Consider the following 23,462-nt stretch of genomic DNA (forward strand, 5'->3'; position numbering starts at 1 on the left):
AAAATGTTTTATTATTATTATTATTATAACATTTTACTGTACAATAGCAATATATTTCTATCATTATTTTAAAAGTAAAACCGAACTTTTATTTTGGCAGGTTGTAATGAAGACCTTTTTAGATTCTGATGATAGTTTTAAGCAGCAGTGTTTTTACGCTTAATATTCACAGATACTAGTCGATATTGTGATGTACACTCACCTAAAGGATTATTAGGAACACCTGTTCAATTTCTCATTAATGCAATTATCTAATCATCCAATCACATGGCAGTTGCTTCAATGCATTTAGGGGTGTGGTCCTGGTCAAGACAATCTCCTGAACTCCAAACTCAGGGCCGGCCCGAGGCATAAGCGAACTAAGCGGCTGCTTGGGGCCCCCTCGCCACCAGGGGGCCCCCAATCGAGTGTTTTTTTTTTTTTTTTTTTTTTTTTTTTTACATATTAATTAACTTAAACAAGTGACATAAATGAATGAAAGGATTAATAATTCAAGACAAGAAAATTCTGATTTCATGATCAATATACCTGCCTACAACTGCTGCTGTGTCTGCCAGTGTTTGAGTCATGCGCATAACCTCGCGTGCTTAGACAATTTGTGCGCAAAGTCACGGTAATGTTAAGCCATGTCACAAAAATTTGATTTGATCAATGATTTATCCTTTAAATGTAATGATATTCAGAACAGAACAAGAATAAAAAAAATAACTATAAACAAGCCAAAACGAAATAATTTAAAGCGAAAGTGAAAGTAAGCGGCGTTGGGCTCACGTATCTCTCTCATTAGAATCAAAATGTTTCAACATTCGCGATGGATTTGGATGGTAAACTATTCTTTATCATAGGCTTTGTACTTCACTCACGTTCCAATATCGACGGAAAAAATCATCCTCTTCACACGCGCAAAAATGTGCTTGGAAACATCACAGTGGAAGATTACAAAGCTGTAATATGTTGTGTGTGTGTGTGTGTGTGTGTGTGTGTGTGTGTGTGTGTGTGTGTGTGTGTGTGTGTGTGTGTGTGTGTGTGTGTGTGTGTGTGTGTGTGTGTGTGTGAGAGGGGCGCGGGCGCGATCGAACAGTGGAAACATAAAAACATACTCCGTCATGTTCATACAAGACATCATTCAAACAGCAAAGTGTTGCAAAACGTTGGAGGATATTTTGCAAATAATTTTTTTTATATGTTTTGTGACAGTTTGTTTTCAGAAGTTTCCAAGAGTTAGTAAAAGAGTAAAGAAAAAGTAAAAACTTTAAGTATCTATTTTTTATTAAGTATTTATTTTTTATTAATACATAACCTCATTGTATTAATTTATAATGTAACATTATAGCGTGACATTGTGTCAATAATCGTCAAGCACAGGTGACTCTGCGTGGTGGTAGGGGGCCCCCAAATCAAATTCTGCTTAGGGCCCCCAAAAGGCTCGGGCCGGCACTGTCCAAACTGAATGTCAGAATGGGAAAGAAAGGTGATTTAGGCAATTTTGAGCATGGCATGGTTGTTGGTGCCAGACGGGCCGGTCTGAGTATTTCACAATCTGCTCAGTTACTGGGATTTTCACGCACAACCATTTCTAGGGTTTACAAAGAATGGTGTGAAAAGGGAAAAACATCCAGTATGCGGCAGTCCTGTGGGCGAAAATGCCTTGTTGATGCTAGAGGTCAGAGGAGAATGGGCCGACTGATTCAAGCTGATAGAAGAGCAACTTTGACTGAAATAACCACTCGTTACAACCGAGGTATGCAGCAAAGCATTTGTGAAGCCACAACACGCACAACCTTGAGGCGGATGGGCTACAACAGCAGAAGACCCCACCGGGTACCACTCATCTCCACTACAAATAGGAAAAAGAGGCTACAATTTGCACAAGCTCACCAAAATTGGACAGTTGAAGACTGGACAAATGTTGCCTGGTCTGATGAGTCTCGATTTCTGTTGAGACATTCAGATGGTAGAGTCAGAATTTGGCGTAAACAGAATGAGAACATGGATCCATCATGCCTTGTTACCACTGTGCAGGCTGGTGGTGGTGGTGTAATGGTGTGGGGGATGTTTTCTTGGCACACTTTAGGCCCCTTAGTGCCAATTGGGCATCGTTTAAATGCCATGGCCTACCTGAGCATTGTTTCTGACCATGTCCATCCCTTTATGACCACCATGTACCCATCCTCTGATGGCTACTTCCAGCAGGATAATGCACCATGTCACAAAGCTCGAATCATTTCAAATTGGTTTCTTGAACATGACAATGAGTTCACTGTACTAAAATGGCCCCCACAGTCACCAGATCTCAACCCAATAGAGCATCTTTGGGATGTGGTGGAACGAAGCTTCGTGCCCTGGATGTGCATCCCACAAATCTCCATCAACTGCAAGATGCTATCCTATCAATATGGGCCAACATTTCTAAAGAATGCTTTCAGCACCTTGTTGAATCAATGCCACGTAGAATTAAGGCAGTTCTGAAGGCGAAAGGGGATCAAACACAGTATTAGTATGGTGTTCCTAATAATCCTTTAGGTGAGTGTATACAGCACTACTTTTGAATTATTCATCAATTTCTTTTCCAAATTCTGTGACATTCAGTGATATAAACTCTATATGACATAAACTCTATATGATATAAATTATGACTGGATTCTGTGATTTTGTCCCGGTTTTCACATCACTGAAAATCATAGGATCTGTCACAACCCCATTTCAGTAGTTAATGTCAATTCCAGGGATATTTCACAATTCTTGATACCAATTTCAGTAGCACAGCAATAGCTAATGGACATTTCAATAAGTCAGCTTGTGCGTTTCTGTTCTGATCTCATCTCATGTTTCCTGGATAACTTCATCTTGTACTTTCCACCACAACAACTTTATGATGCCGTTTTTTCCAGTTCAACAGCCCAATGAATCCATAATTAATTACAGATTTTCCATCGCTCAGGATAGAGGTTGGTCTCTCAAACAAAGTTCACTAAGCTAGACTGAGATGGAAACAAACCCCCTACTGCTGTTATCTCATATCCAATGGCCCAGTCTAGTCAGGGCTAAATGCATCAGAAAACAGCTGCTGGGCCTATTTATAACATGCAGGTGACATGCTGCACATGGGCCAGTCACTCTGATCATCACTTAGAGTTGTTTGTGAGATACTATTAGCCTGGCTTGCATGTCTATAGATTCAGACCTTAGGCTTTGGCTTTTATGATGGCTTATTATGATTTGTTGACTATATCCGATGACCAGCTTATCTTCTTTTATAAGTTACCCATATCCAATATCGTACTATACTAGGGATGTCACGAGACCAAAATCTATAGTAGTCGGTGCTGATTACCAAATGTACACAATACTCAATATCAAATATCGTTTTTATATACATATTTTTAAAGAGAAATTACAATTATCTCACCAAAACGTTTGTTTACTCAAAGTATTTGTGTTTTTATGAGGTCATTTGTTGCAATACCCAGTAATAAATACAATAGAATAAAGATACACCTGAGTTGACGTCATTCACCATGTCGCTTTTTCAATGGGTGTCCCCATGTCTACAGCCAGACATTCAGAAGAGCCCATTTTTTGGCACTGTCCATACACTCTGTGACTGAATATGTGACCCGTGCAGGCAAAATGAGTCGCAATAAGCAAATTTTCAAAAATGAGTTATTGTTATTTTCACATTCTCTATTAAAAAAACCTTCAAAATGATATCAGACAAAAAAAGACTGAGCTACACATTTTTGAAGACGATAGAGTCAGCAAAGTAAATTTTGAAAAAAAAATCTAGTTAAAGTTTTCTGAAGGTTCCTAAACAAAATCACCTAGCAAGCTTTTCCCATGATACCATATATAGATGAATGTAATGCTATACATCAGATGATTTTCCCCAACAGTTAACCAAACGTTTATTTAAGACATAACAGATAATGTTTGCGTGAATACTCGCCAAGACAGATATTTAGAAAAACTGTAATTCTATGTATACAGTATGTGTATATCGGGATGGTGCGCTGTCTGAGGCGTCTTTGTGCGCACGCTTCGCTTCAGCTCTGTCAGTCAGCGCGTTTTGTTTACATACATCAGCATGAGTTTGAAATTTACATTTCATTGGTTCAGACTCATGCCATCGAGAATTTGCTATGAATATTCACAAACTTGGAATACTGCGCTTTACAATGATACCAAACTTGTGCTGAGAGGAAGCGCGAGAAGCGAGCAGAGAAAAACAGCATTTTTCATGGACAAAGGAAAGGTTCACCTCTCAGAAAACGCTCAAATAAAGATGCTTTTAGATGCTTAAAGGTCCCATTGCATTAAAACTTCACTTTATGAGGTTTTTTAACCTTAATATGAGTTTCCCTAGCCTGCCTATGGTCCCCCAGTGGCTAGAAACCCTGGATATTTTTGAGAAAATGAAAGCTCAGACGAGCGAATCAAGAAATCTTCCCCATATGTCGTCATAAGGGGAAAAGTTACCTCCCCTTTCTCTTCTTTGTCCGCAAAAAGAATTTGGCCCGCCCATGAGAAAATGAGCTGAGCGAGCGCTATATTGGTTTTTACTCGAGAGACATCATGGCTTGCAAACGAGTGAAGCATGGCAGTTGCTCAGTGTTTGGATGTACAAATGAACACAAAAGTATTTTTTTAGTTCCTTCATCCGAGCCTCTGAAGAACCAGTGGGTTATGTGAATTTCTGATGTGTAATTGTTCAAGTTTAGACAGATAATCTTTCTCTCAAAGTCGTTCAATACTGTTTATGCATCAGTAAATCAAGCCAGTGACTAAACGATCAACTTCACGTCATTTCTCTTAGTAGGATGAAAATAATCTTACTTAAACTGTGATTAATATATATACAGAAAGCGATCAAAGAACAATCCCTTTCCAATCGCCCAAGCTGTCAATCACACAGCGCGAGTTTAGCTGGACACTTGCCAAAACTCGTTATGAAATCAATGACGCTGTTACGCTGCACAACGAAGCTCTTACTGTACTTACCTCATGTTTGCATTGGTGAAATCATTAGTGAGAGTGCAGAAACTGCGTTGCAATGATAAGATCTTCATTCACGCGATCAACAGACTGTCATCTGCTCAATGCTCATCACTGCAACCTTTTATGTGATGGGAATAGATCTAAATACTTAAAAAACTTCTTACGATTCGTTCATCTCGATAGCTGTAATAGTAAAAACGTATAATAGCTGTAATAGGAAAAGTTTTCGAGAGAGTTCCACATGTAATGCTAGCTATTTCATATGAAGCATGTCAGCCAATCACAGCAGTGAGGGTTTACACTGAAGTCTGACAGCAGACACGCCCCTTCAAACAGAGTGTTCAAATCAGAGGCTAAAATCAGGCTAGGAAATATGCCTTTTATTTCTAAATTATAACAACTTTTTATCTAAAAAACATACTAACATTATAAGGGCACCCCAGGAAACATTCTAAAATAATAAAATAATCCATGCAATAGGACCTTTAATCACTATTTGGAGCATTGGGGTCGTTAAACGAGGGCTCAATCAACAAATTGTTGTGAAAACCTCAAAATCGAACAAAATTTTTCACTTGTTTTGCCTGTAGCTCGAAATTAGCCCGTGCGCATTCCGACTCACTATAGTAACTCAAGTCCAAGAAGCTTCTGAGGGGCCAGTTTTGGTAACATATGAATAATCATGACATCAGTTTGTGTGGAGAAATGAATATCTAAGTAGTTGTTGTGTGTTTTGTTTCTTATGGGTCAACAACGTGACCGAGGACCAAAGAGGCCCAGTTTGTCCCTGATCTAATTCCAACCAGTGTCGCCTCTTTTAGGGGCCTTTCATCCTTGACAATTTCCTCTTTTGCTGTCAAACATAAAGTGTAGTTTCTTTCTCCTTTCTTCCCCGTCCTGTTTTGCCATAGACTTTTTTGTTAGTGCCACTACACAAAGGTCCCAGATGCCCACAGCAGCACTTTGAAATTGTCAGCACAAATATTTAACCAGTATTTGCAGTCTTAAGGGAAACGGGCTGGTAATTGGTCTGTGAAGACAAGCACAACACTGTCATGGTTACCCTCAGAGCTGAAGTTAATGGTACTTCTGCGGGTTTACTAGTAAATGCTGGTGGTGCTGTTACCTCGACAGCAATTGTTTACTGATCTTCACAATTCTCTCTGTGTGTATCGGTTGATGTGTGTGTGTGTGTGTGGCCCCCGTGTGCTATTGACATAGCTCAGAACCACCCAATTAACCTTACTCTGCATGGAGTAAACGAGTACAGTACCTCAGGGTCGGACCCCTGGTGGACTTGGTGTCAGGAGTATTCTTCTCTGTGTTTGTTTTACATGCTGATCTTTGTTCAACAGTTGAAGTTCATAGCTCATTGCTTCACACAGATGTAAATTTATATTCAGCTCAGAAAAATCTTTTCCATGTGGTCAGAGCTAGAAACACAGAACTTTATTTTTGTTGGGTACCTGGACACTGTGGAATCCCAGGACACCAATCTTTAATTTTAAATGGGGAAAATAAATGGGATCAGTGTACAAGCAGCAAACTGTATGAAATTAACCCTACTGTGGGTAAAAGTTGTCTTTATTTTCAATAGTTACTGGGATCAGAGAATAGAATAGGACATTCCAGAATCACACACACACAGTTCTTAATATCAAATGAAGATCCACTGTTGTTTTCCTCATTCTAGAGTGCAGAGTCTCTTAAACATATTATTTTATTAATTTGTGCTGGTTTTGTTACCACACAAACACTTTAGAATACATTTTACAGTCAAACCTGAATCCATTTTAGAGTTTTTTTCCAAAGCAAAATTTAAAAACCTAATATAAGTAATTTGTTACTCGTCAGTCGTCATTAAAATAGACCAGGAAGCTGGCGTGGCAACACCAACCAGTCAAAGTATATCAGCATATTTTATTATATGAAATTACATTTTTAAAAGCAAGAAATAATGACAGTGACATTTTCCAAACTAAATAAATATTTGTATTAAAATATGTATTTTATTAATTAAATGTATTCATTTTATTGTTTAAATTTATAGTTATAATTTTATCATTTCATTATTATATTATGACATGCAATTATTGTATATAATTGCATTTGTACTTTTTATGAAAAAAATTTGAGTTTTGGTTTTCTGTCTTTGCTAAGGTTTTCTGGATGGTTTCCAGGGCTTTGCTGTGTGGTTGCTAGGGTGTTTTTGGTCATTGCCAGAGCCATAGAGAGAGAGAGTTGCGACACTCCCATAGACCTCCGTTGTAAATAATGGCGGCGCTTTTAACCGCCTACTTCCGGGATTTGAAGATCGGAATAGTTCCAAACACTGTCATTTGGGCGTTGGACACCATTCACTTACATTGCTGCGCGTCGAGTTGTTCCAGAGTTAAGTTGCCGAAATATCGACCTCTTTTGAATTGTCAACTGTCTATATTGTATCAGAGGCCCTTTGCGTCTTCATTTGTACATGCACAGCGTAATTATTTATATTTTATGTTGGTTGTTTCAACCAATTTTCAAGCACTGCCTGCGACTTCGTCAGCTAAGAGTTCGGTAATGAATCGCTACCACCTTTATTGCAACTTTTATTTAATTACATTTTTTGGGATACACTAACTTTTCATTATGTTATTATTGTCTTGAGTGAAGCGGCTTGTGAGAACAATGCTGGACCTTTAGGATTGTTATGGCCATCACCAGTCCTGTCTGTTTCATGGATCACCTGCCCCTGGTTTTTGTTTTTCTTGTTCACACACACAAGCACACATTTTTGTTGTCTGTCATTGTTTAATAAAAATTTTTTTATTTGAAAACCTTCATTTGTATCAGCCATGCTTAAATTTGTTTTTAATCTGTTATAGTTTTGATAATGTGTATGGCCTTAATCTTAAAATAATATTCTTAGTCTTAACATGATCATGTTTCACGTTGTGGTCCTGGGGGTGGCCACTTTCATCAGAAGAAGTGAGCTAGCTTATAAGCGAATTCTGAACGGACCGCCACGGCAGACCTCTTTGCGTGATCACGAAGGTAGGCTAATGGCTGAATCAAAATTTATAAGCAAAATCACGGGAATCAATAGCCTAATACAGCCCAGTTGTGCTAAAATAAATATCATGAGACGTCCATCATCAGATGAATGATATGGAAAAGTTAAGTTAGAGCCGCTAAAGCCAGTGCTATACCCATGCGAACATGAACACTAAGCTTTTCCCTCCAAAAATATAGCTTAAAACTTATCTCCAAATGCAAAACTGACATTAACAAAATGCAATAATGCAATAACAGCTGAAAAAGTACTTGGGTGTGTGTTTTATTTTATATTTACCGTTCAATAATGCAATCGCTGCTGTCTGTCCCATAGAAAAACATGACAGCCAGCGTACGTTTTGGAACTATTGGGGCTTACATGAACCACGTGACAGCCATAGCGGCGACATCAAAGAGTGTCGCAACTCTCTCTCTCTCTATGGCTCTGGTCATTGCTAAGTAGTTATGTACTAAATTAAAGTCAAAAGAGCTCACCCACAAGTTATATTAACAAAAGCGCAAAATAATTTGTAACGCTTGCCTTTGCAAACACAACGTGAAAAATCCAGCGTATATTAACCATCACAGCCTCCATTTTGTTCCTCAGTGAAGTTGTTCAAAAGTAGGCTTTTATTAACCACATTAAATAGGTCATTGTTGTTTGGTTGTTATTGTTTTGTTCTTTTAGTTGCTTCACTTAGTGAATGAAATGATTAGTTTGGGTCTAAGCAAGTAGAAATTTTGGAAGTGTGGATCACGTTTAGAAAAAGTATGTTTATTTTCAGGAGAGGAAATGGCAAATTAGGTTAAGTCTTAGTATTCAAGTTTTAATGAATTACCAGCCATAAACGGCGAATTAGGATTGCAATTATAGGCCTAATACAACTTTCCAAATGAAGTCTTTATGTGCCTGATTTTGAAGCATTTACTCAATACTGCATGCAGGAGCACAAAACATAGATGGCCATCTTTTACTATATTAATTATTTTTTTATTTTTTTTATTTTGCCATTGTACTTTTAAATAAATGTTAAGTAAACTTTAAAAAAAAGTTGGCTATTGATATGATTTAATATTGAATACTGCTTAATGCCAAAATCAACACACACACACACACACACACACACACACACACACACACACACACACACACACACACACAAAACACATAAGAAACATTGAGTCTTCACAATTTTTCCCAGTGACAACAAGTAGCATATGACAGTATGCAATTTTCATTTCATAGTATTATCACAATGCTGAATTTATTTAAAAGATAAATAAACAGTATTGTATTCAATATTGTCCTTTTAATGGTAAGTTTAATCACTTTTTTTTAATAACCAACATTTAAATACATTAAAGTGAAGTGATACACTTAAAATTGATGAAGTAAACTAATGTTTTAAATAGATTTAAGTGCAAAACAACACAGCTTTATATACTAAGAATTGGAATATTTTCAACCGTAATCTGGATATCTTTTAGTCTGAACAGTCAGTGATTTCGGAAACAAATCTGAAAACTTGTCTCTGTACCTTTAACTGCTGTAGATGCCACTGCTGAAGACACTTGTGTAAGTCCCTGCAGACGCAGGTCTGCGGGGAGCGCTCAGTAAAACTGTAGAGCGCAAGAGAGCAGCATTCATACATCAGAATCTCTCACAGTTTGCCTGTGCATCTGACCAGTTTGAATTGTAATCAATAACGCTAAAAACATTATTAAGAGACGTAGCGCAGGTAAGTAACATTCTTTTTGATCTGAAATGCTGCATTCAGATGTGATTTTTGTGAATTTCACTGTGGAGTACGATACCTTAAATTTGTTCTTCAGTGAAAATCTTTCACTGCTCTACAATTTTTTTTCAATGCTAATTAGAGTGATTGAATTTTGCTAACTAAGATAAAAAATGTATATAACATTTAAAGAGGCAGTGCATTCATTAAATGCATTAAAAACATTAAAGTTCAGCACTTTTTCAAAAAGGAATAATGTAAACAAAAAAAGTTTTGTACCTAAAAAAAAGTCTGGGAAAAAAAAGGAAAAAGCCTGGGAAAAGTATTTACTCTTTATTATCTGCTTTCTGTAAAACCTCAAGTCCCTATCAGCCTCTATGTTGCGCAATGTTTTGAGTGTGTGTGTGTGAGTGGGATTGTGTGTGGGTGGGTTCGGGGACACTGTATGTAATCTCCGGTCACACACTCATAGTTAACGTGAGCTGCGCTGTCATGTGTGCGTCATGTTTGTCTTCAACGGTCTGCCCTGGTCCTGCGTGTTAGGTTATGTCACAGAAGAAAACTCACTTATCTCTTTTTCCGATTCTCTTTCCAACAGCTCTGTCCTTCAGTAGTGGCTTTGTCCATGGCGTTCTTGCAGAGGACTGGAGACTACTGCCACGCTCAACATCTACACGTCTAAACCCGGGGAGAATGTGCTGCGCTCTTTTCACTGATTTCTGGATGCACTGAGACGCTCTTCACTCTACTACTTGTGGTCCTGCAACCCAAAACTCCTCTCAAATCTAATGGGGTGATCTTACCTCTCTGGCTACGGCAAGCCATTAGAGAGGGAATACAAGATATTGGGGACTTTGAACATCGAGGAGTTTTGCAGTGTTTTATTCACGAAGAAAGATCATAGGCTGAACAAAACGGTGAAGAGCGTCCTTTTGGTGAATTTGCTTGTGAACGGTTTGGACACTGAGTTGGAGGAAGCACAATGGCTCGGATGAACCGGCCGGCCCCTGTGGAGGTGTGCTACAAGAACATGAGGTTCTTAATCACACACAACCCAACAAACTCCACTCTGAGCAGCTTCATAGAGGTGAGCATTTGTACACCATCTTACCCCGTGTGTCCCCCTCTCTGCGTGTATTTGTCGTCTGTTTCCTCCCACCCTCCGCTTCTACTTTTATCCCTCGCTTGAACACGTACTCATTTTAGCAACACGTCCCGTTTCGGCTCACATGGTCTATCTTAAGACAACTCCACCGTCACATGGCCCACTCATTCTTATCTTGCTGGGAAAGTGTGCATGAACCATAGAGGCTCTAATGATAACAGCACATCCACAAAGCCTCCGTTTCCATGGAAACCCATCCCAGTGCTCCGTCACATGGCAGGGATGAGGAACAGAGCGTGTTCATGGACAGCTTACCTACCTCTCACGCCATTAAAATGATTGTTTTTTATTTTAATGTGGAAAAATTATGTCAGAACAAATGGTGATTTTTTTTTTTTGTTGTTGCTTTTTTTTCCATTATTACTGAATTGAGTTTTTTTTTATCATCTGTATTTCTATTCCCATCAAACTTTAGGATCTTAAGAAGTATGGTGCCACAACGGTGGTCAGAGTTTGTGAGATAACCTACGACAAAACTCCACTGGAGAAGGATGGGATAACTGTCGTGGTAAGTGCATATCTTCTTAATGCCCTTGTCAGCCATAATCAGCTGGATATAAAAAAACACAAAAAAAAACAGGGTGATCAGAACCCCGACATGAAGGGTTTTGTGTCATCCTGAAGGGGTTTATTTTGCAATGTTGACCGTCTGACTATAGGATATCTCACTTGATGCACAGCAAAAGTGTTCTTAAGTATTTTTGTCTTAATTTTCCTGTTATAATATCTAAAAATCCTTAAAACAAGATACATTTACTTGAGAAGAGAAACTGCATAAGACATTAAGACTTGCTGACATTCTTGTTAAAGAATCTCAAATACAAGTATTTTTTGTTATATTGCACTGGCAGATACTTTAAGTTAAAATGTGCAATAAGACGAAATACAGAAAAAAAAGATTTTGCAAAATGTGAAGTCATTAAGTCGTATGCAGTGTTGCTTCTCAAGTAAATTTGTTTTGTTTCAAGAATTTTTTTATATTTTAAATGGAAAACCATAAACGAAAGTAATTATAAATTCACAAAGAAGCATTTTTCTAGTATGCATCGCTACTTACCAGATAGTCCATAAATGGACATAAAATATTGGTTCGATTTGAAATCCTTTTATCATATATAAAATAAAATAAAAGACAGCAGAGTGATATGAGTGACATGAAACTAGGACTGCTATTTAGAAAATGGATTATCCAGGACAATATTCGGATATACAGTTTAGTGGTCAATATACAAAAATATTTGACCCCAGAATGCAACCATCACCCAATCAGAAACAACTATTCTAAAGCTGTGTAAATAAATAGTTTATTTCACATTTAAAGGGCCAGATGGTGAAAACAATGGAGAGGTAAGAGCTTCTGGTGCACGTAGGCAGTTATTGAAAGTGTTCTGGGTTAGAAGTGAAAAGTGAAACAGCTCCCCACAGACCCCCTTGACCCTCGTATACTCGTTCGCTCTCGCTCTCTCTAACACACACACACACACACACACACACACTAAATTCATTATAGAGAATGTTCTCTTCCAAGCAGCCACACGTGTTTCTTATTACCGACGTCAACGTTTCACTGTTGCTATGGTAGCGGCAGAGCCTGGTCTCTCCATGTGGCCTCCAATCGGTCCCCGCCCACCCAACCTTTCTTTTATACTTTTTCTTCTTGACTTTCTCACAGCAAAACTGTAAAGAAAAGAGTCCAAGGCAAACTGTTGTATAAGTCTTGTTTTTACTGACTTCTGTGAATATAAAGGACTTGCTGGCTGCTGGATACACCTCTTTCTTTCCGCAGACATTAGCCAAACCTGAAAATTCATACAAATAGTTTTTTTAATATGTCCTTCAAAAGAGGTTGATCACCTGCAGTGAATAAGACTTCTGTTTCAAGACGCATTCAAAAGACTGCTACATGTGACGCATTGGACATTAGTGGCTTGCGTTAGTGTCATACACAGTCTAAGACGTATGTTTGTTGTTTATGTCCACAGCACAAGTTGCTGAGAAACTTTGCGAAGCACAAAACCCTAGTGGGAACAATCAGCTGTGTTGTTTGCCTCATGTATTTGTGCGAGCACCTGCAACAAGGGAGTAAACTGCGTTCTCCCAGGAGGCACACACGTGCCATTCCGCACCCTCCCCACTCAGAACAACTGTAAAGAGAGCTGCAAGACTGCAAGCTTGAGCAAGTGACCCCACTACCTAGTTCTGGATTCCCAAAGTAGGCCACGACTGTTTACCCAACCTGCATTACGTCAGTGGCCTTCCATCCGCTCCCGAAAGGTTTCTGAGGTGTGTTTGCCCAGGAAATCAATAGGATGGGCTGGAGGGAAGTAGAGGAAACGTTTGTCACGCATCATTCATGCTTCAAAGGCTTTTCTGTAAAGCCAGCCTCCTAAAGGCCTTGCTGGTCTGACTTGTTTACTTGAAAAGACTCGCACCTGCTAGTGTTGAGTGTCTTGTCCCTGGGGCTGTTGTGTGACTGCATATCACTCATCGGTCCCATGTGATAAGCGATATTTTGAGGCATCTGAATGCCGACTTATGTGTCTGTACTGTGAGAAAGCTCTTTATAATTAAGGCCTGCCCTGCCAAGCCTCTCTGGATCACATGAGTACGTGTTTGTGTGGGCATCTGCTGCCAGTTAGCGTGCTGGTCTAAGTGAGCCACGTCCCTCAGCAGCTGAACCACATCAAAGTCCCCCAGCGGTGGTTTAGGCGGGAAGAGGAGGGGTGGGATTTTCCCGATCTCCTGTGAAGCATGATTGTGATTAGCCTCTCACCTTGAGGTCACAAGAGCACAGGAAAGATACACACGTATGCTAAATTTATGTCGTGTTCCACATGCCTCTCGGGCCTAGCGCTTTGCCTTAATGACACATAAGCATGCACCGCTTTTACATACCACCTGAACAGTAGCAGGGATTGATGACAGTACATCACCACTTTAGTGGCATCACTAATATTTATATCAAACCCTGAACTTACACATTTGTTAGTAAGCTGAAGGGTTTATTGCGGTGTCTGAAAGTCTCAAACCATATTGTACAAGTCCCAAAAACCCAACAATCTCAGTTGATAGGAGACTCCTTGGCCTCATACATGCATTTAACAGTGATCTCAGACTCTGTATTTTTTGTTCTGGAATTGGTTTCCCAAAAGCTTTGCTAGCCAACTATGTTCACATATTCCAACATTCCAAACACTTTGGTGTTTCCTATAATATTGTTCAAATGAACATTTGCAAACAGCATCACAATGTTATGGGGTTAAAAAAACTATGGCTCTCAACTTGTAGTTAGAAGCATTTTTTTGTTTCTGTTCGAATGACGTGGACTACTCACCCTGGTGTTGTTCAAATGCCGTATGCCCTTCTTTCTTTTTTGGGCGACAAAAAGTTAATTTTCACAAAATTCCAGTTTGTGCTCATCCATATAATGGAATTGAATAGAGACCAGCACCAAGCTTTTTAAAAAAGATGCAAAAGTTTCACAGAACAATACCATGCGACACATTTTGTATATTCCATGTGTTCTGGGGGTATACAATAAGGTTTTGTGAAAAACAAACTTAAATTTAATGTTGGCCTATTATTTTACGAAAATCCTGACCTTGGCCGTTGGTCATCTGTGCATGGCTACGTGATGTGTGCATTCTTGAGACTCCACAGTTCACTCAGTCTCGCCCAGAAAAATCACACAAGTTTTGAGAAATCAAGATGAATAAATATGTGATATAAAATACAATGCAAATCCCCAAAAAGTATCATTGTACTTTCATAGTTAAATATAACCCGATCTGAATTTTTTTGTCTGATGACAGTCAGAAAGACAGTTGACAGATCTGAATGCGATAACTTCTTGTTTCGACGAACACAATGGATATATTCACCTCCAGAGAATAAGGTACATGGATTGTATTTCATGTAGTGTCTTTGTTACTCTTAATTTCTCACAACTTTTTTTTGGCAAGTCGGAATGAACTGTGGTACTAATAGAGTCTCACAAACGTTTTTTTAAGATTTAATTTTGGTGTTGGCGTTGTCTTTATTATGATATACAGAAAGCGAAGTGGGAGAGAGAGAAGGGGACAGGATTGGAAAAGGTTCGCTAGCTAGGACTCGAACTCGGCTCGCCCGAAGCGCAACGGCACTATATGTCGGCGCGCTGCCCACGAGGCTATCTGCACCGACAGTCTCACAAAATTAAACATACTGTATATATGCAGATTTCACTCTTCTTAGTTTGTCAAGATCACGAAACCGCCATTTTTGAAGTCTCGAATGTGCTTTAATACCTTTGATATAAGAAGGAACCCATGATTGAGTCAAACATCTGGAAATACAACAAAACAACGGAGAACAAAAAAGCGAAGTAGTCCTCGGACAGCAATAATCTGACATTAATCTGATCTTGAACCGATTAATTAGCAGAAGTTATTACTCCACCTGCGTGAAGACATCATTAGCAATAGTTCTATATTGTTGAACCAACTTTGCTTGAACAACTGATGTGCGTCAAAGTTACTATGGATTCAGAAAAACAGTTGTGACTAAATTACTTCAGCAGCCACTTACGTCTGTCTATGGGATATGCAACCATGGATGTTTATTTCCGAATGATCCTCACTAACCCAGTACTGTTGCAGGTCTAACATCCCTCAGCACCTTCACCATTTGGATAACCCACTTTCACAAATAAACCAAGTGTAGAAACAAAAAGCAAAAGCAAGCAGAAAACTGATGCAGTGGCCCCAACCATTATTTGGACACTTAAGTCACATTTAAAAAATAATAATATTTGCATTAAATGCAAACCTGGTGGCATCTGTAAACAAATGCTGCACCAGCTCTTCTCAGAACTTGCTTCCCTTTCTGAACCATTTTTGCAATTCACACGGGCGTCCACTCGCAGTAACCACAGGTATAGTTCATCACATTAACTTTGAACGAAACACTACCGTTGGACAACCACAAAGTGTTTCAGAACTTTCATTTTGAAGTTCTTTTTGGAAAATATTTTGCTTTAGAAGTGTTTATACTTTATATATATATATATATATAATTATTTATTTATTTAAATAAATGCCACTCGGTTTGATATTTAGTTGTATAATGCAATAACATTCATGCATTTAAGTGGACTACATTTGTCCAAATACTATTAGACACCATAGACTTTTGACTCCTTAAAAGGCACCGATTTGCAGCAACAAACTGACTGGATGTTATTCATTATCACCAACTTGAGGCAACATGACTAAAAGCTACAATTAGTTGCAACAAATTTGAACAGTTTATCACGTGAAGTCCGAAGTAATGGATTGTTTCAAAGTCAAAGCTTGTTTTTCAGTGTGAACAGACATGTAATGTGCTCATGTTAAGGGGTAGCTTGTGTTCTTCTCTCCTTAGGACTGGCCATTTGATGACGGCGCTCCTCCTCCCACTAAGGTTGTGGAGGACTGGTTGAGTCTCCTGAAGAGACGCTTCATAGATGACCCCGGTTGCTGCGTGGCTGTGCACTGCGTGGCCGGTTTAGGAAGGTCAGTAAATGTCCTTACAGATAGAGAATCCAATAAAGATTTAAACATATCTTTAAAGGGTCATGAAACCCTAAAACCATTTTTTGAGATATTAACATATATGTACAGGTTACACATTACTGAAAACAACATTAGCACTCGTTATGTTTATTATGAAGTGAAAAGTCATTTTTTAGTTAATTCTGAGCTATTTCGTTCTTCCGGTTTAAGAAGCAAAGTTGAACCAACGTCACGAAAAGTGAGTATAATTTTATCAGTGGTGATTGGCTGCTGTGGCTGGTCAATATGAAAGTACGTCAGCAGTTTCTTAGCATTTCTCTACATTATTTATGAGAATTAACTCTTTTAACCCAGTCACTGCGCTGTATTTATTACACATGAGATCGCATTAAAGCAATTAAATTCAAATGTCACGAAAGACAACTTCAGCACTGTTCGTTCTCATCTGCCTGTTCAGTTTTGTGTTTGGACACGTGCCGTAAGTGTATGTTTCTGCGCGGAACGACGCAATGAGGCTTCATGACACTTTAACTTGCTGACTAGCTGGGTTTTGCTCAGGCCTGGGAACTCTGGGGGCAAATGGGTTCATTTCTCGTCTGGTTGTCCCATAAGTAAGCCCACCTTGTGTGCTCTGTTCTAGACCTTAATCTGGAAAGGAATGTGTACTGTGTGCCCTATAGAACATTATGCACCTCTGGTCTCCCAGGAGACATTTCTCCTCTATTAACTCTAGATGAAGTTGATAGTCCCCAATGGACTGAAACCATACTACGTACATAGTGAGCGAGAGGTACCTCTTCGGAGGCTTTAAAGTGGACAGAGTGCTCCGCCAAAGTCAACAGTCCCCAAAGTGCACTGACTCTGCTGCAGTCCCTCTCTGTTTTAAGAGGCATTGGGGTTAGGGCCGAAGACAAAACAGGAAGTTGCTTTTTATCCATTTGTTATTACTGTCCTCCTCAAACGTGTGCTCCGTCCATGACCTTTATACCAGACAGTCTATCCCACATGACTGGGATTTTTTAGCTATACATGATGCTCCCAGTTACCTTTTGGATGAATTTTGTTCATGAATGGGAACTCCCTTAGCTGTTTTTGACCATAGAAGTTAAATGGGTACATATGTGTACTATAGGTACATAGTGCATTATGTTGTGCAATATTGTTGTTACCATGAAACTATTGCAATTATAAATATTGAACAGTATGTGTCTCATAAGTATCTCATACAGATTATGTATTTATGCTCTCTGTTGGTACACGTACAGTGCAACAAAACACCCCAAACAACGACTATAAAAGAGGAGGAGGAGGCAGTCTGGCCTCGCTGCTCTCGTCGTTTGGGCGGTAAAACTTCATCTCTGACGCACTTCATCCACTTCCAAAGGGAATCGGCCTCGAATCTTGAAGGAGTGCCAATGTTTTTTTGGCCTGACTCGTTTATTTTCAGATGGCAACACTGTTTAGAACTGGGGTTTATGGCGTAAGATTTAATTGTGTTGACTGTACAGTGTATGTTTGAAAGTGAAGCATTGAGGTTTAAGTATTAAACTTTTCTTTGCTGTCCCTGCAGGCATGAATGATACCCCAGTCGCTGCTTGTTAAGGAGAGGTGTGCTATTACTTTTGAAAGAGATCAGATTTAACATTTTCAGCTTGGCAGGCGATAGAGAGAGAGTGGAAAGATTGCATAGACATTAAAGAGGGGACCCAAGTGATATAAAAAGAACCCCACCCCCAAGTCTCTACGATATTCTGGTCTTTGCATATGACTTGAGCCATCAGGTATCCACCTAGCAACCATCCAGAACACCTAGCAACAGCATTAACTGTTGTTTTCCACCACTCACCTTTTATGGAAGTTGTTTTTTTCTTGCTTTGCCTGAATCTTGACTTTGATGATTGTGAAACATGAATTAATGTATGATGAATTAACTTCTTGTAATGCCTCTTTTCCACTGCATTTAATGTGGCATTGCTCCGTCTGTTTTGCACTGTACAGCTACAGTCATTTCTATCTAATGGTGCCTTCACGTGCTATGGTAATTATGGTAAATACCAAAAGCCGACGTGGAAAATGCACATGAACACCCCCTCATGTGGTATTTTCCACTGGGCAACTCGTAGAATATTTTGATGCACGAGTTGCCGAGATGAGATAACCTTTGACCTTTTCAAAATGGCGGAGAGCAACGCAAGAGTCATGAATAAGCATTGCACACAACTAAACGTTTTTTTGCTACTGTTAGCGGATAGTTTTTGTAGCCTATACAATATTGTGTCATTAAAAATTGTAATATAATGCGTTAACACTCAGTGTCAGTTTGGTTTGTTGTTACCTACCCAGAGCAGATGCTAGCTAGCAGTCAATAGGAGCCTCCTAGTAATGAGCGGTCAGGCAATTTACTCACGTGAATGTATTTTGTCTGTAGTGTACGCCAGCGACACCATGATTTACTGACTTAAGCTATCTAAACATTTTTAGCCAAATAACAGGTCTGGATCTGTGAGTCCATTTTTTTTTTACCTACATTACGACAACAAAAGCACTTGAACACAACACACTGGTAAATACCAGTTCACAAGTGGAAAATATCATCTTTTCCATAGCACGTGAAGGCACCATAAGAAACAGCTCATGGAACAATTGAGCTGCTCTAATGAGCCAATAAAGTTGTGTGTTAGAGTGGTTACGACACCAACATTTCAGCAGTCAAATCTACAACCTGTGAAACAATGCAGGTTTTGTCTTATGTTGTTTTCAAGTAATTATTCAAGTAAAAAAAACATAGCAAATTACAGGTGATAGTCAAATAACAAATACAAAAAATAGAACAAAGGTACAAATTAAGAATTCAGTCCTTGAAGTTCTGCAGTATTTAAGCAAAAGTATTCAATGTTCCATTTCTCTCAATGTTTTTCTTTTTTTTTTCTTTAGAGCTCCAGTACTTGTGGCTGTGGCACTGATTGAAAGTGGGATGAAGTATGAAGATGCCATCCAGTTCATCAGACAGTACGTACATCTCTCTCTTGACTTCTTTCAAGGACAACAGACCTTGAGCTCTTGACGTCAACTGCTATATACATACAAGTGGATCATAAAAGCTAGTTCTTAGTTGCTACGCTTGCCAGAGTGCCTTTTGATAGCAAGGCCAAGCTTAAAGCTTTCAATACGCAAAAGATTCGCAATTGATCCTTTTTTAAGCCCGCTCCCTCAGGTACTGTTCCTTGTGTTTTTAATGCTATTTTCAGTCCAATGTGGGCTGGAGTGAAACATGAGTTGGCAAGCCATTTTTATCTGCCGTCTTTCTTGAAAGAAGACATTTAATTGTAACGCGATGAAATTGTAAATGAACATGCTAATGGACGTTTTTTTGCCTTCACAGGAAACGCAGAGGTGCGATAAACAGCAAGCAGTTGACATATCTAGAGAAATATCGGCCCAAACAGAGACTGCGCTATAAGCACCCGCACATTTTCAAGAACAAGTGCTGCATCATGTGACTGCACCCTCACCCTACTGTTCTGAACCGAGCTGAACCTGATGGACTGGGCCACAACTGATGCACTTTTGCTGATTTGCTTTAAAAATATGAACTGATTCGGTCTGGATGAAAACCCCGCTGGTGCCTAAAATCCTCCTCACTCTGATTGTGGTGTGGATACTGCCATGGCTTTTCCGAGACTTACGACTCAGAGATCTTAAAGGTTGCGCATCTCTGAGGTTAATGAGATATGGTGAAGGCAACCTCTGACCTTTGACCCTGCACCAGGACTGACACCCTAATCATGCCTCAAATGATCGTGAATGTCTGAAAGAGCCAGGTGGTGTGATAATGTGAATCATGGACAAAATTTGTGCTTTCTTACTCTCTCTACTAATTTTTCTTTCTACAGCTTTCCTTCTCTTCCCTGCCAGGAGTCCAATTTTTAGACGACTACGGTTCCTTTAACACTTTCAGTTTTCAGCACAAATCTTTTTACTGGTGACCTTTACCATGATGCTTTTGTTTTATGAGCAAACAACGGTTAAAGTGGATTAATGAAGGGCTTATGTGAAAGATATTTCTGTTTCATAAAGCAGCTCTTTGCTATTTCTATTAGGGTCAGAGCCAGACACTTAAAGGTTTCTGAAAGCTACATGCGAAGGTCAATGAATTTAACTGCGAAAATGCTAATGCGTGTTAATGTGCTTAAAATCAAACCTTGTGTTTGTTGGAGTAATTTTACTGTGTTAGGACTTCAGGGCTCCCTGGAAGCGGTCTGTCTATGATACTTGTCTATTCAGTTCAACAGAGATCAGATGGTAAAAACGACCCTATATAAATGAATTACCAGACAAGACAGTGGTTTAAAGTTGTTTTTCTCTGTTTTTTAAGAACACACCTCCAGCTGCATAATACAAATAAAGGCTGTTGCAATCATGAATGAGGACTGGGAGTGTTTTGTCATGAGGTGACCTCATAATGTGTAAAAAGTTCACTGCCCATCAAAATATAACCATACTGCCCTCTACAGGGCAAAGACTCAGGTCTCCTTGATTAAATAGTGATTGGTAACACTTTATTTTGATTGTCTACTTTAAACATTCTACTAACTGTGACTAACTTTGCAACTACATGTCAACTAACTCTCATCAGACTATTAGTAGACGGTCTGCTTAATATCTGTTAACTTTATTTTGATGCTCCTCCAACATTCTAGTCACTATAATTAACTTGCAACTATGTGTCAACTTATTCTAACCTGAGCCCTAACAACTAACTGAACAGAGTACCAGTCTAATACTCTAATGAGAGATAGTTGACATGGAGTTGCAAAGTTTATAATAGTTTGTAGAATGTCTAAAGTGGACCATCGAAATAGTGTAACCTAGTGATCTCGCAGAAAATGTTCTCCTGCCCATGTTTGTATTTTTATTTTTAACATGGGTGACCTGAAAAATAAAGGTCTTAAAGTCATACAGTCTTAAAAAGAAAGGTTTTTTATTGGCATATATGGTTCTATGGAGATCATTAAACATCCATTTCATTGCACAAATGGTTTATTCAAATGTTCTTCACACTAAGAAAAAGGTTATTTTAAGAACTGTAAAGTTATTTGGGGAACCCTGGAATGGTGGTTATGCGGCATGCCTGGGTAAGTTCACAGATAAGTAAATGGATAACTTCAACTTTCAGTTCCAGAAAACCGAAGTAATTTTCAGGATATGCAAGCAACCATAGCTACTTGTTGCTATGATTGCAACTACAATGCATGCTACAACAAATACTAACGCCTAACCCTACCTTACACCTGAAAGAGATGGTTCCCAAATGAAAATTCTGTCATTATTTACTCACCCTCAAGTTGTTCCAAACATGCATGAGTTTCTGTCCTCTGCTGAACACAAAAGAAGATATTTTGATGAATGTCAGTAACCAGACAGTTGTAGGGCACCATTGACTTCCATGGAGTTTTATTTTTCCTACTATGGAAGTCTATGGCTAGTGGCTACCATCTGATTACCAACATTCTTCAAAATATCTTCTTCTGTGTTCAGCAGAAGAAGGAAAGAAAAAAAAATATATAAATAAACTTGAAATGGCAAAGAAACGGCTATTTCCCCCTGCTAATGATAGCAGATACGATAATTAGAAGTGCACCCAGCGTAAAACCTTGTTCTACCATCGGAAAAGATTCTAACCTTGTTCTACCATCCAAGTGTAACAGTTTATTGTTTCAATAAAAAAATTAATTAAAAAAAGTTTGTAAATTACAAGTACTAATAAGTGTACAACCTACAAATATTTAATTTTTTCTTAACTGAATTTGAAAATCATGCTTGTTTCTGGTCTTATGAAGTCTAAATTTACCCGGCTATTTCATCATGAGAATCAAAGTGTATTTGCTCATTCCTCATATTAATTGTACTTACTGTATCTTATATCTGTAGCCTACTAGAAATATGAAAGATTCACATCTCCTTCAGTTTTCCACCTTCAGCGTTCCACCAAAATGTTGCGGATTGAAGTTGAAATATATCAATTAAAAAAGAAAAATGGAGATAATTATTAGTTCAACCTAATATTCATGACCCAAACATTGATGATAGGCCTATCTGTAAAAAATGTTTTATAATAATAATAATAATAATAATTATTATTATTTTATATATATATATATATATATATATATATATATATATATATATATATATATATATATATATACACACACACACACACACTTGTATTCAAAACTACTTTTCAATTGATTATCGCTAAGACTTTTTTTTAGAAAGATTTTGTGGCAAATGGTATAAATATTTATGGCCAAATATAATATGGCTTTCATTTAGTCACTATATGAAAGCAACATGAACATGAACTTAACATTTCTACTAAGATGTTTTAAACTTGTTTTTTAACATTGACCCGTATGTATAAATTATCACATGAAATATCAAGAAATTGCTATACATATTTAGACATTATAGTATAACAATTTACAATGTATTTGTATTGCCTCCTATTAATTGTGAGACGGTAGCCTACTGTGCACTTACATTTATACATCGACATAAATATCAACCTAAAATGTTGATGTTGAAAAAAAAGTTTATTGTCGCTCATATGAACTTATATTTAATGATGCGCTTGCTTATTTATTTATTTTTGTGTTGTTGATCAGTCAATTATGAAGGGCTACAGTACAACACTGCTCTCTGGTGGTATAAAAAAATACATTTAATTAAAACATTTGAAACATGTTTCATGTAACTACTAAAATAATTGCTACATCCAGACTTGTATTTAATAATAATAATAATTATTATTATTATTATTATTGCATTTTCAATATTTTTCTTTGCCATTTCTGAATTAAAATACATAATTATTTCCAAGCATTGAATAAATGTAATTTATTTAAAATGTAGCCTACCCAATTCTGTGCAAAAACATTTGATCTAATGTGTATGTGAACATTTTACCATTGTAATGAAAATTTTCACCACGTAAGT

General features: G+C 38.2%; 1 protein-coding gene and 1 long non-coding RNA gene across 3 annotated transcripts in view; one reads left to right on the top strand and one right to left on the bottom strand.

Moving 5' to 3' along the window:
* ptp4a3a (protein tyrosine phosphatase 4A3a) overlaps positions 1–20,887 on the top strand; it is a 38,828-nt gene extending 17,941 nt beyond the window's left edge. The window contains exons 1-6 of one of the 2 annotated variants that reach the window (XM_082186385.1): positions 9,609–9,770; positions 10,366–10,854; positions 11,348–11,440; positions 16,333–16,463; positions 19,398–19,472; positions 19,846–20,887. In XM_082186385.1, the coding sequence (XP_082042511.1) occupies positions 10,750–10,854; positions 11,348–11,440; positions 16,333–16,463; positions 19,398–19,472; positions 19,846–19,963 (522 nt within the window). In that variant the 5' untranslated portion in view covers positions 9,609–9,770; positions 10,366–10,749 and the 3' untranslated portion in view covers positions 19,964–20,887. Of the gene's footprint in view, positions 1–9,608; positions 9,771–10,365; positions 10,855–11,347; positions 11,441–16,332; positions 16,464–19,397; positions 19,473–19,845 lie in introns of those variants that run through there. The other variant, XM_082186384.1, reaches the window with a different exon arrangement.
* Positions 3,612–6,976, bottom strand: LOC309510331. The gene is made up of 2 exons (XR_014210317.1): positions 4,932–6,976; positions 3,612–4,897 (listed from the first exon to the last, which is right to left on the bottom strand). It is a non-coding gene; the product is annotated as an uncharacterized lncRNA (long non-coding RNA).
* Positions 20,888–23,462: the final 2,575 nt, after the last annotated feature.

This window comes from Leuciscus leuciscus (genome assembly GCF_965113295.1).
Source record: "Leuciscus leuciscus genome assembly, chromosome: 12".
NCBI lineage: Eukaryota > Metazoa > Chordata > Actinopteri > Cypriniformes > Leuciscidae > Leuciscus > Leuciscus leuciscus.